General features: G+C 44.1%; 1 protein-coding gene across 1 annotated transcript in view; it reads right to left on the bottom strand.

Moving 5' to 3' along the window:
* Positions 1 to 14,265, bottom strand: part of LOC146789325 (ATP-dependent translocase ABCB1-like) — a 1,722,143-nt gene that overhangs the window by 1,645,202 nt on the left and 62,676 nt on the right. The window contains exon 2 of the mRNA XM_085631119.1: positions 2,594 to 2,681. Within this exon, the coding sequence (XP_085487245.1) occupies positions 2,594 to 2,627 (34 nt within the window). The 5' untranslated portion in view covers positions 2,628 to 2,681. The remainder of the gene's footprint in view (positions 1 to 2,593; positions 2,682 to 14,265) is intronic.

Below are 14,265 nucleotides of genomic sequence, written 5' to 3'. Positions count from 1 at the left end.
ATTTTATTCATTAAAAGATCCTTGATTTTTCAAAATTGGTGTGCCATTTTTCTTTTGTTGTGTTTTTACTTCATTACTGTTTGTGTGATGCATAGATACTTTATACATGGCCTCTATCACCCTCATTACAATGTTGGTCAGACTGCCACCAACAGGCCATCGGTGGCAGTCCGACTGACAGACAGTCCTGCGGTCCAACCTAAGGATTTCAATACCTGTGGTTGGAGCGCAAGCGGTCAGAGGGGAGACCACCACCTCCACCGGAAACATAGATCCCGACGGGGCAGTCCTGAATGGCAGTGGTGCCAAGGCAGGCACTGCCATCGGTACTACGCTGTCCAATTCCTTCAGCCTTTTCATTGTGGGCCACTGCAAATTGGTCCTGAGGGCACATGTAGCGCCCCCACTCACATCCATGCACCTCATGCCATGCACTAAATGGTGCATGACACATGGTGCATGGATGTGCACAAAGTGCTCTTTTGCACAGCAGCTTGTGCTGCGGCCCTCTTCCTGGGCCGCAGCACAAGCCACTGTGTAAAAGAGCACTTTCCGACTGCCACTAGGCAGTCCCGTCCTAATTCAGCACTTGGACTACTTGTCGGCGTTCTCCTGAGCACTGCCATAGCAGTCGGTGGTCTGACCGCCAACATCATAATTAGAGCCTAAGTTAAGTCTGACTGCTTTTGTGCCAGGCTAGCACAGGGGTAAACAGGTTAATTTGGTTACTTTTGTGGTTCCCCCTGAAAAGGACTGTGTTTTTTTTCTTGAGTGGTGTTTCTATCCCTCTTAATTAATAACCCAACATCTTACACTTGCTATCTGATTTAATTTTAGAAGACAGTTCTGATTTAATTCAAGAACAGAGTTTCTCAAGTCAAGTCAAAAGTAAAGTTTATTTAGACCAATTGATCTATAAACCACAATACATATTTTATCATCTAAAATCGTCATAACACAAATTCTTTCCATTTACTATAAAAATTCTACTGTCATAAAACTGCATTTACACAATTAAAACCAAAATTCATTAGAATTAAAAAGCATTGGCCTTTTCATGGGTCTCTACTCAGTTTATAAATTTATAAACCGCTTGCATAAATTTCCCAATGGCTATCGCAATGTCAAGATTTTCCATTTCCACTAAAAGATCACGTGCTTGCGAGTGCTCATTGACATCATATTTTAAAAATATCGGGCGAAGAAACACTTTACGTAGATTTAAAAACAGATAACAATCCAATAAAAGGTGCAAAAGAAACACACTTCATTCCTATTTTACACACGCATTTACCATCCGGATGTGAAAGGGCAGCTTTTATTCCACTATTTATAAATAGCGGATTGATTCCTATACTTAACTTAAAGACTTCTTTCCTTAGCCAACGGTTAGGTAGCAAATCCATATATGGAAAGCTGGAGTCTTTCTCCCATCCAGCGCTCATAAACTTTACAGTCTTTTTCTCTCAAATACTTTAGATCTATTGCCCTCGAGCATACCTTACCCTGCACCTTAAGCACATTCTTTATCACATTAATTTGGAGTGTCATGGGGTCAATGTCCACCATTAGGTAATCGCAAATGGTCAGGAGTTTCCTTCTTGTTGCCTTCGCCCACTTTAACTCACTGGATTGAATTTCCTTCATACACCATTGTGATACCTTGGTGACTTCCCCCATACCCAGGCGGTTCCAGAATCTAAGCAAACTTGACTGGACCTGGACATTCCATGAAGGTAGGTCCAATTCCAATCTAATTGCCTGAATCATCGCCGACCCTGGAAGGGACAGCAGGGATTTTAGACATTTACCCTCCTCTTTGTCCCATGAGCTTTTCCCATCAATGCATAGAACCTCTGCCCCATATTGGAATTGTGGCGGAGCCATAGCCTTAAAGGCCGTCAATAGAGGTTTATGTGACATATCGCCATAGCTATAGTCAAATCTTTTCAACCCACATACCGCAAGATGTGCTTTTAGTTTCTGTGCGTCCAGATGGGTATCCCACTTCAAAGACCTTGTAAACCATATTCCGAGGTATTTATATTCATTTACAGTATCTAACTTGGTTTGGCCCAGGTACCAACTATACTTCGTACTCTTCTTCCCAAAACACAAGATTTTTGTTTTATCCATATTTACTGTAAAACGCTTTGCAGTGATGTATTCGTTAAATACATTCAACTTTCTCTGCAGCCCTACCTCTGTTTGGTCCATTATTACAATGTCATCAGCATACAGCAGGCAGGGCAGATGCTTACCATTTATTTTCGGGCTTGCACCTCTGGCTGTACCCAGGAGAAGGGGCAAGTCTGCTAAAAATATGGCAAAGAGTAATGGGGCCAATACACAGCCCTGCCTCAACCTATTGTTTATAGGAATTTCCCTTGTGAGCCCGCACAGAGTTTCAACTTCGATTGCATAATATTTACTCTTGGTGAAATTACCACTGAAGAAAAAGGACGCAAATGAGAATTACTCAGAAATGCTTTATAAAAGCCCCGGAAATTAAATGGAATCAAAAGAGTATTCAAACAACAATGATCGATTTGCTAAAGCTACAGAAAATTACCAACTTAAAATAGGCACATACCGAGTTCATTTATCTCCACGGCTTCGTCCTTCATCTTGATTTCTTATGATTTTCGAGGACACACACACAGCCAAAGAAATGTTGTTCACTGCAATAACATAAATACAGTGTAAAAATATGATCTTGTATATTAATTAGTGTAAGATTCGTTCAGGCGCTGGCGCACTGTTTCATTTTATTTTAAGTCATATTTCTTTACTTCCATCAACTAATGAAGTTTCCTAGGCATTTTTTTAATACGGCTTGATCAGATACGCAGTTCTGTTTAATAATAGACGTTGTACATCCACAGATAAATAAACCAGCGATACTCAATGCAAAAAGTACAGAAAGACAGTAGCTATGCAATTTAAATAGATGCATATTTTGTTAAAACGATGCATTACAACACTTTGATGTGAATTATATAGTATTGAGCGCACATATTCATAGAGTTCGTGGTATCCTAATTTGTGAGTCGTGTTTTGTTTACTTGCTGTGGAATGAAAGGAAAGTAGTGCCGTAGGGTAGTGTGAAATAAGTGGGTACTTCCATCTAGATTTCCCTATCCCTATGGAACAGCTAATGATGGGGAGAGGATGAAGCTAGTTTCTCATTTTAAGGTGGGTCTTCCTGATCTGTGTTGCACCTATTGCAGGAGGAAGTATGCTGGGGGTGCAATCAGACAGGACAGTGCTATGTGGCATGGGAAAGAGTATAGTGGAAGACCAGAGTCCTAAAATAGGATCGATGGCTGGGTACTGTCTCTGTAGTCTGCCGTGGGGCACTGACCCCGATTCGATCTCCTGTCACCTGTGAGCTAAAGCTCCACTTGTTTCTCTTGGGTCATCTGAATACTACCCATTCTAAAACGGATATCTCAGTGAGGGACTCGCCGTGGATTTAGTGTGAAAGCTGACGTGGTCTTGTCGGTGTAAACTTTTATGCCTATAGGTCGTGTGATGGGAGGTGATGGGTCTCCTCCTCCTGCCTGTCAGGATGTCAGTCTATAACTGTATAGAGAAAGTCTTTGCTAGATATACTATATATCATAAATCCTCCCTGTGCCAATGGTCCTAGCACATTATCCAGCATGAACAGTAAACGCCCTACCTCAGTGGGTTGGGAGCGGGGGATTAGGGTGGGTGGAAAGCGCATACACTAGGGTACTGAGAGGGGGGGGGGGGGGAGAGTCCGTGTGTTTCAAGACTGTCCATTTTGGGTTCAGGATAAACATTTGAACAGAGATTAGACATTTTCAACAGCATCAGTAACACCGGTAATGATAAAAAAAAAACAGCCTTCCTTCTGTAAAAGGCATGCTGTTGGTAGCTTCATGTGTACTTTCTGTGATGTCTGAGCTTATAAATATGTATCCCCATCTATTCACGAAAAGCGGGAGGGGATATAGGGATATTTCAGCATCTCTAGTAGTAGCCAATCATCACCAACAATCAGCTGTCAAAAGATGTAAGGAGTATGTCTAAGCATCCGGCGGTTACTCCTTGCAGTGTCTAGGTTTTTCAGTTTGGGTTCAAGTTATAGTTGCATTTATACTATCAATAGTTGTTCTCAGCAATTTTGTTTACTGAAGGGGTGGTCTGCATATTATCGGTAGTACTGCTCCTTTGCTTGCATATTTACTAATCTTTCACGGAACGCACGTCAGCATGCAAAGTTGCTGTGCTGCGTTGCGTGAAAAGAAGAAATGCTCCATATTTACTGTGCGCTTCATAGTGCAGGGGTGTCTGCATTATAGGCAGGATTGTTCTAATGCACAAATGGACAACTTCTAGCACAAACTCAGGGCCTCATTTATGAGAGGTGGCGCATCGCTGCGTGAAAGCAGCGATGCGACAATTCTCACTGCGCCCTCCTTGGGACACCGATGATGCATCATATTTACAGTATGACGCATCATGTCGCAAGGAATGACAGATACGTCAGTATTTGTGACGTATCTGTCTGCGCAAAAGTGGCTCATTGCTGGAATTGTGTCAGAAGCATGGCGCAACTCCAGCAATGTTCCTTTCACATGGGACAAGCCCCATGTGAAAGGGCGCCCCATGTGAAAGGGCCTGCGTCACCCTTGTGCCTTCTGTGAGGCAGGCGTAAGGTTTTGACGCACTGGCGTCCTAGAAGTGGCGCAGCGAAATCTCATAGATTTCGCTGCCCCACTACTACGACCCTTTCTTGCAGGGGAACGTCCACCCTGCATACATTATACCTGACACAGGTATAATGTAGCATGGGGTTTACGAAGTGACGCATCTGCCTACATGTGTCACTTCGTAAACATGGCGCAATAAAGCGCATGTTTTATGCCGCTGATGCGTCACAAAAAGTGACGCAACGGCGGCGCAGAACTGTCGCAAGGCCTCATAAATAAGGCACACAATCTTTAGAGGCATTTTCGTCTTTCTATGTGTTCTGCAGAATGCAGCACATGGTGAAAGGGGAAATCACAAGGAGAAATCAAGGTGTTTCCCAGTTACACCTAGCTGAGGAAGACATAGTATTTTGATCCATTTCCAAGTTTACTTGCTTTAGTAAATCTAAGAATGTGCCACAAAGCATTAGTGGGTGGCCCATCTATGGAATGCATCCCAAGTTGAAATGTAACGTAATGCAGCACAAGTAGTGAAGTTATGTTACATTTCTTTACAAAGTCACACACGGCCACATAAATCGGGCCTCGCATGGCTTTGCAAATTCCAAATAAGCCTATGCATTGCCCTTTGTCTCCTTGGGCGACGCAAGGGCAACACACAGACTCAGTAAATCTAGGCCCAGATTCGGCCAAATGAAGTATCTTTGATCTGGATCACAATCAACAGCAAACCAATAGACTATAAAGAACTAGAAGACCAGCAACCTTTCTTGAACAGCCTGGAGACATGGCCTATGGACCTAAGAGGCAGTGGCAGCTCCTCCGCTAAGGTGGAGTGAGCAATTAGAAATAGAAAATTCAATTATAATTACTTAACGTTATTATAATTTTATTTAAATTTACTGTCTCTGTTGTTTGGGTGTGGGGCGGGGCTGGGCTGTTTAGAGGCTGGGGAAGGAGTGGTGGCACCCTCATAAGTACGTATGAATGTTTGGCCGGCCCTCTGGGGCCGGTCAAACAGTCATGCGCACTTTGAATTTTCAACACCGAGGCTGCATTACAGCCAGGGTGGAGACCATGCCCAGTGTCCCCTGTCTGAGCACCGAACCACAAAGCTTAGACCAAACACAACGCTGATTGGCTTAGGGGAGCCTGAGAACTCACCAATCAGGGCAACCTGGGTGCTTCCTGCTTTCACAGAAGCCAGAAAGAGGATGAGAGGATGGAAGAAAGGCGACAGCTGGCCGCATCCAGGTAAGTGTTTTTTTCTACATTTATTTTTAATTAATAACCCCTCCCTCCACTCACCCCCCACCCTCCCCACGCCCTTTCGGTAGCAGCTTCTACTTCTAAGAGGCGTATCAGAAGCTTCCTCCAAATCTGCATGAGATACATTTTCGGCCTCATCGAGGCCAAGATTTACAAAGGCTATGTTTTGCCCTTGCATTGCGCAAGGAGATATGGGCAACACAAAGTCCTTTTTCAAATTTAGAAACCACGCAAGCCCTGATTTGCGTAGGCATGCTTGACTTTGTAACAAATTGTTACGCAATGCATCTGCACAGTACAGATGAGCTATTGCTCAGTATCTCAATAGCAATTCATACAATATCTCCTTTACGCACCACTACAGTAAATCACGTATCGAGTATTTACATATAGTTTTATATGTTGACGTTATAAATATTGCATCAAAACTATACAGAAAACGTACAGTGTGTAACCTAAATCTTCATGCTACAAGTGCACACCCTAGTTCACAGATTAGAGCTATAGCTTTTGGAGAAATTACAAGTCTAAGAAGAAACTGTAGTGATGACCAACTCTTCCACACAGATTGGGGGCACTGAAAACAAGGTTTCTAGCAAGGGATTATCCCAAGGAGTTATCAACGAAGGCAATGGAACAAAATAATTAATGTGAAGCAGGATACTCTCCTATGAAATATGAAATACAAACAAACCAACAACAGTAAGATCACATTCATTACACCATATCGTTGTCTTAGCCATTATGTGTATGAAATCTTATAAAAACACTGGCATTTATTAATGGTGGGCACTACTCTTGTAAGCATCTGGAAAACCACTGGTGACACACAGTAGGGGCAAAACAGTACAGAATATACTATGTCAGTTTCATGAGCCCACAGCAGAACTATATTAGTAAAAAATTGCTACCTCAACGTCCGAAGGGTTTCTATGAATGTGGGCATTGAAATGTATTTCAGTTTGCACACGACAAAGCAACCTGTTTTCAGTACAACACAAATAGAAAATACAACTTGGAACAATTTATTAATTGTAACACAAAATTTGTAGTGTGCTGTATTTTTTGTGAGTGTTGCCAGGATTATTTAGGTAGTACTATTAGAACATTGAAAGACAGAAATCAAGAACACATTAGAGCAATGGGAAACAAGAATAGAAATTATCCTTTAGCAGTCCACTACCACACTGTACATGCCGGGGGTGAAACAATGAACCTGAGATTTCATTGTAGTGCAACATGGTATTGCAACTGTGCAACCTAACCCAGTGGGTGATAATAGGACCCTAGCCTTGTGGAGACTTAAACAAGATGGATAATTAGGCTCAGAGCTGTGTACAAGGGGCTTAACCCCTTGAGTGCCCATGACGAGATGGTCTCGTCATGGGCCGCGGTTGCGCTGTGCCCATGATGAGACTATCTCGTCATGAGCCCCGCCCGCTAATGAAACGCCCGGCACAGGGCGTGGAAGGGCGGGGCACTCAAGGGGTTAACATAGACAGGGATTTATATTTTCCATGTGGATTAAACAATGTATCTTTACTCTTGTATTTATTTGAAAACTGATATTTAGAATTTACTAGGGATTGGTATACACATGGACATGCATCTGTTAATATATCATTTGGATATTTTATTTTTATTCACATTGCAATGTTTTGGATTCCCTAGCATTGTTTTTGTACCTCATTATTTCTATATTGCATGCTTTTCTTTACTGAAGGGCCATCTTAATCACTGATACTGATACACATGGGGTTTCCTTAACTCTATGAGAAGGTAGCGGATTTCATGTACTATACATTCATAGGGTCAGTAAGAAAACAAGTTACTTACCTGTAACTACAGTTATCCAGTATTGGTATCTTTCATAGATTCACATGCCTGAATCATTCCCCGTCGCCGAGGCGGGAGTCCCGGTAGATAAAAAAGTAGTGCAAAAAATAATTAGTAGTAGTAGGCCCAAAGAAAAAAGGCCCTAAGGCCTATATCTTAGAAGCCTATCTACCTCGTTATGTAAAATAACCCAAGAATTGGTAACAACCAATCAGACATCAGCACCCTTCTAGAACCCTCTCAGCAGAGCCAGCTCTCCTCAGATTTTCCTAGCACGAGTGGGAAGCACATATCCCAAACATAGAGAACTGACTCTACGGGGAGGAGGGTGGGTGCATGTGAATCTATGAAAGATACCAATACTGGATAACTGTAGTTACAGGTAAGTAACTTGTTTTCTTATCCCGTATTGGGGTATCTTTCATAGATTCACATGCCTGAATCAGAGTAGCAAGCAGTATGCCAAGCATACAGTCGTTTGCGGATGGTGGGAGACTATTGCTGATACACTCCCAATTACGCCCGCAATTTGATAACTAGAAGGTATAAGATGTCCTCTCTTAAAATCCAAACATGTATCTTACACAAAGAAATAAAATATGTAGCTTAAGAAATAGCAATTATAAACAGCAAATTGAAAATGCATAAATATACACAACTCATGAAATCGCTCAGAATAAGTAAAACATATATCTGACCTTAGTTTAAAAGGTGTTGAAGTACGGCTTGTCCTACAGCTGTATCTTCCTGCAGAGTAGATTGCAGACAGTAGTGCTTTGTGAATGTGTGAACATTCCTACACGTTGCAGCACGACAAATATTTTCCAAGGATACTCCTGCGAACAATGCAGTAGATGCTGCCATGGTTCTAGTAGAATGCGCCTTGACCTTCCTTTGTAAAGGTTTATTGGCTTTATCATTACAAAAATGAATTGTAGAAGCCAACCATCTGGCTATAGTCGCTTTAGTCACAGCAGACCCAAGTGTAGCTTGTATAACACAAAGAACCCTGAGGTCTGAAGTCACCAAAAAAGAAAAAAGAAAAACGAGAAGGTGGTGTGTAAATGACAAACAAAAAAAGCCCAATTCATGTAATGAAAGGGCAATCCCTTTTAAGGACGTAATCCCTCACTCACCCTGGGTGACATGCTTCATCATATGGGATTCTCCTCCCAGAGAAAAATCCTAGTTTCTCTGGGGGCTACGACCCCCTCTATGAGAGGGAGGAGCTCAGGGATGTTTTGATTGTGCACTAAAGGATAGACTAAATGCACATATGATGAGCTACGTATGAGTGAGGGGTGCAGTGCTGACCAATTGATAGTGCAGTGAAAGTGTATTAAAACTAGTCACGGGACGGCAAGGAAGATTCTCTTAACACAACCGTACCGAAGCTAGATTAAAAACGTGAACACCACTAGTCGAATGTAGGTCATGGTGTTTAACAATGAAAAAAGGTCGACATGTTTCAGCCTAAACGCCTAAATTGGCTCGGCTTTCATCAGGACCAATAGCTACTGCAAAATGAAATGAGAAAACTGTGTGCTAACTACACAGAAAAAGGATACTAGGAACACCCAATAGTTGCTAGAAGGGTGTACGTCGCTTACTCATCTCAAACATCACCCGTGAGCACTGGGTGCGACTCTAACCTCCACCTGGCATCCGCTCAGGAAGGGAACACCGCTCTATCCGTCGGGGGACCGCGGCTGAAATGAGCCTGGCTTTATCATTACAAAAATGAATTGTAGAAGCCAACCATCTGGCTATAGTCGCTTTAGTCACAGCAGACCCAAGTGTAGCTTGACCATAAGCTATTAGCAATTGATTGGACCGCCTGATGTCCTTAGTCCTTTGCAACTAAAATTTCAGACAACGTTTTACATCAAGCAAATGTAACGCTCGCTCAGATGGAGTGGCTGGATTTGGAAAGAAAACTTTCAGTTTCACTGGCTCATTTAAGTGGAACTGAGTCGGAACTTTAGGGATGAATCGTGGATTTGTCCTGAGAGTAACAAAATCTTTAGAGAACTGCAAAAAGGGCTCTGAGATGGTGAACGCTTGAATCTCAGCGACTGTGGATCTGGATGGAGTATTTGACCCCTCTCCCTTGTCAACATCGTGATTGTTGGTACTAGACGGATGGATCTGTGAGCTAGAAGAAGCAGCTCCTGGAACCAATATTGCCTTGGCCAACAGGGTGCAATCAGGATGAGACGGCAACTTTCCATCTTCACTTTGCGGATCACTTTCGCAATTAGTGGTATCGGGGGAAAAGCGTACGCACAAAGCCCTGACCATTTCATGGACAGGGCATTTCCTCTTGATCCCTGTTGAGGGAATCTGCTTGCGTGATAGCGGCATTTCTTGTTTTCTTTTGTAGTAAACAAATCCAGGGCTGGCTTGCCCCATATTTGTAAAATTTCGTCTAGTTGCTTCTGCTCTATCTCCCATTCGTGACAGCCTGCCAGAGATCTGCTTAGGTTGTCGGCCAACGTGTTGTGAATGCCCTTAACGTGCTCCGCTCGTAGGTTATCTTGTGTGTTGTAAGCCACTCCCATAGCTCCTGAGCTTCCTGCGAAAGGGAGAGTGACCTCGTTCCTCCCTGCTTGTTGATGTAATACATGCTGGTCGTATTGTCCGTCCGGACCAGCACTGAGGCTCCTGCAATTCTTGGGAGGAACGCTTGCAGAGTGAGAAAAATGGCGCGAAGCTCCAATCTGTTGATATGCTGTTGGCGGTATTCTTGGGACCATCGTCCCTGAATTTGTAAATCTTGGAGATGTCCTCCCCACCCCTCCATGGAGGCGTCTGTTGTTACCACGAATTCTGGAGGAAATGTTAGAAAAGAAAGACCCGGAGACAGGTTTTTCTTCTGAGACCACCAATGCAGAGAGACCATCATGTGAGGTGTTATCATGATGGAGTCGTTAAACGACCCTACGGCCTGTTTCCATTGCAGATGTAACTGCTCCTGTAGAGGTCTCATTCGGAGCCGTGCTAAAGGTACCAGATTTATTGTTGATGAACACATCCCCAGAAGAGACGCAAACATCCGGACTGAAACTGACTTTCTTCTTGCGATTGATAGTGCTAGCTTTTGTAAACGAAGCTGACGTTCCTCTGACAAGAATGCCTTGCATTGTCTGGTGTCCAGTATCGCTCCCAGAAATTGAATCCTTTGAAGAGGAAGCAGTTGAGATTTGCTTTTGTTGAGAGTGAGGCCTAAGTTTGAGAATAGACCTAGGCATGCTGAAACTGCCTCTACGGTAGTCTGCTTCGAAGGGCCTTTGAGCAGCCAGTCGTCCAAGTACGGAAATACTTGTATTCCCTGAGATCTTAGAGTCGCTGCTACTGGTGCGAGACACTTTGTAAAAATTCTTGGAGCAGATTTCAGCCCAAACGGGAGGACTTTGAACTGATAGTGGACGCCAGCCACTACAAATCGCAGGTACTTGCGATGTTTGGGAAGGATAGGAATGTGGAAGTACGCGTCCTCCAGGTCCAGAGAAGCCATAAAATCCCCTTTGTTCAGGCAGCTCAAAACTTCGGCCAGCGTAACCATCCAAAAACTCTGCTTCTGTAGAAATTTGTAGAGCTTGTGGAGAACCAGAATCGGGCGCCACTCCGCTGACTTTTTCTTTATGAGGAAAAATCGAGAATAGAACCCGGTTCCCTTCTGGGACGAAGGAACCTTCTCTATTGCGTTCTTGCGGAGCATTTTTAAGGCTTCTTTGAACAATAAGTGAAGACGAGGGGGAGGGGGACCCCTGGGCAGGGCAGCAGGAGGTTGTTTTAAGAACTCCAGGGTGTGACCTTTTCTGACTAGGTCGATGACCCAACGATCCGAGGTGATCTCTTCCCAATTGTGTGCAAAAGTTGATATCTTTGCTCCCACTGGAAGGGAAGGAGGGATGACTGGCGTCCAGTGTAAATCATTGCTTCTTGTTGGCGTTGCGACCTTGATAGTTCGATCGCCTTCTTCCTCCCTGACGAGAGAAACTATTCGAGGAAGATTGCCTGTATGATGATCGTCCATAAGGCTGTCTATATTGAGATTGATATTGTCTGTTTTGCTGACTTTGATAATTTCCCCTTGATACAAAACTTCGTCCTCTTGCACCACGGAAAGATCCCCGTTTGTATTGGAGAGCAGCTAGTGACTTAGCTGTATCCGTATCGGTCTTGATCGCTAGGAGGGCCTCGTCTATATGTTTCCCAAATAAGGATTCTCCATCATAGGCCATATCAATGATTTTGGCTTGAACCACTGGCCTAAAAGATGTTGCCTTAAGCCATCCTTGACGCCTAAGAACTGCAGCCCCTGCAAGTTGTCTAAAGTTGGTATTAGCAATATCCAGAGCACAGTCTATGATCTCTGATGCAGCTCGTTCTCCCTCTAGAAGTATCTTCCTTGCCTCTTGTTGACGATCTTCAGGAATGAGGTCTATAAATTCCAAGAATTCTGACCACATCTGGCGGTCATAGCGACCAAGTATGGCCAAAGAGTTTGCAGCTTTGATAGAAGTTGCCGCCATAGTTGAGAACTTCTTACCGATAAGATCCAATCTTCGTCCTTCTCTATCCGTCGGCGTTGATATCGGCATAGCTGGATTTTTGGACTTTTGTTGAGCAGCCTGCGATATAACGGAATCTGGTCTGGGATGACCGATTAGACAAGAAGGCGTTTCTGGAGGAGCACAATATTTCTTGTCAATACGAGGGAAGACCGCAGGTACGGAGGCAGCTGTCTTCATAATTTTTAAACCCTCATTCCATATAAAATCGATGATGGGAATTGCTTTGGTAATTTTCCTTTGCTCCTCTTTAAAATCATGGAGGAAACAATCCGTATGCTCCACAGTGACTGGTAGTTGAAACCTGACTGCGGCACGTTGCATTAAATTGTGAAAGCCGCCTATATCCTCTGGAGGAGAATCCGATGGCTGAGGAATGGGTGGAGAAGGCATGGGAATAATGTAGTCATCCCAAGGATCCAGACTGGTGTCCTTATCCGGCACCTCACCTTCTTTGATATCTTCCTCATCAGAGGAAATGGTATCATGGTGCGATTGCATCCCCGAACCAGTAGGGTGAAGCGGCGAATTTGGAATGTCCGTATGTGACTCTTCAGTCGGTTGTAAATTAGGAAGAGGTTGTTGTGGAGGAAATTGTTGGCGGTAATCCGCCAGCATGGCCTGAAGATCTTGAATCAGTGTAGGCGGGAGATGACTCGTTTCTCTACGATCCCAATCCCTTAAGGGATGCCTGTAAACTGGTGTAGCAAGGCCTTCCTGGTAAGCATGCTCATGATAGTCTTCTTCCTCATCCACCTCTTGACATTTTATATGTAAAACCGAGGGGTGCCGAGCTATTCCGAAAGGACCCTCATCATCCTCCTCTTGAAAATCATCCTCTTCTGCATAAGAGTCTAAGATATGCGAAGGCAGCAAAGGAGAAATATTACTGTAATTCTGTTTGTGAAAAGTTTTTAACTGAATATGCGTGTACGCAATAGGCGTAACATGAGTAGTTGGTGGAATCGCTTTAAGGAAACTTCTCGTCGACGCGCTTCCATTCGTCGACGGAATTGCTGCCTTCTGAAGCGTCATCGTCGACGGGATCGTCATCGACGGGATCGTCATCGTCGACGGGATCGTCATCGTCGACGGAATCGTCATCATCGACGAGGTCTTCACCGTCGACGGGATAGTCATCGTCAACGGGATCGTCGACGGGACCGTCGTCGACGGGGTCTTCGTTGCCGTCGACGGGGTCTTCGTCGCCGTCGACGGGGGCTTCGTCGTCGTCGACGGGGTCTTCGTCGTCGACGGGGTCTTCGTCGTCGTCGACGGGGTCTTCGTCGTCGACAGGATCGTCGACGGGGTCTTCGTCGACGATGTCCTCATCGACGATGTCGTCATTGACAGAACTTCCTTTATGCTCGACGTCGACGCAGTTGTCGACGGAGCCTTAAATGTTTTAGGAGACATGATAGGTGAAGATATAGAAGTAGTGGAGACTGTAGCCGTCGACAGAGGAGCAGCAGAAGTCACAGAGGTAGTATATGACGATCCCACTGACAAAGTCTTAACCTGAGATTTACTCACGGTTTTAGAAGCTGAAGACCTCTTGGATCTCTCAGAGTCTTGTGACTTCTGCGAATGGTCAGAAGTTACATGAGAGGCCTTATGATGTTTTCTCCCTTCACTGGAAGAACTATCACTAGATCTAGCCCTTTTGCTAGATGTCGAGGCCCTGTCATCCTCCTCAGCCGAGGAAGATTTCAACCATAATAATACTCTTGCCTCTCTGTCCCTTAAGGTCTTGGGAGGGAAAGTCTGGCAAATTCTACAATCCTTAGCAACATGCTTAGGATGCAGACAGTAAATACACTCCTCATGCTGGTCGTCTACATGGACCCTCTTCTTATCACAGGTCCTGCAGGGTTTAAACAAAGCTTTCTTGTCAGACATTT

The sequence above is a fragment of the Triturus cristatus genome, chromosome 10 (genome assembly GCF_964204655.1).
Source record: "Triturus cristatus chromosome 10, aTriCri1.1, whole genome shotgun sequence".
Taxonomy (NCBI): domain Eukaryota; kingdom Metazoa; phylum Chordata; class Amphibia; order Caudata; family Salamandridae; genus Triturus; species Triturus cristatus.
The sequence above is the reverse complement of the archived record's forward strand: the minus strand, read 5'-3'. Positions and strand labels throughout refer to the sequence as shown.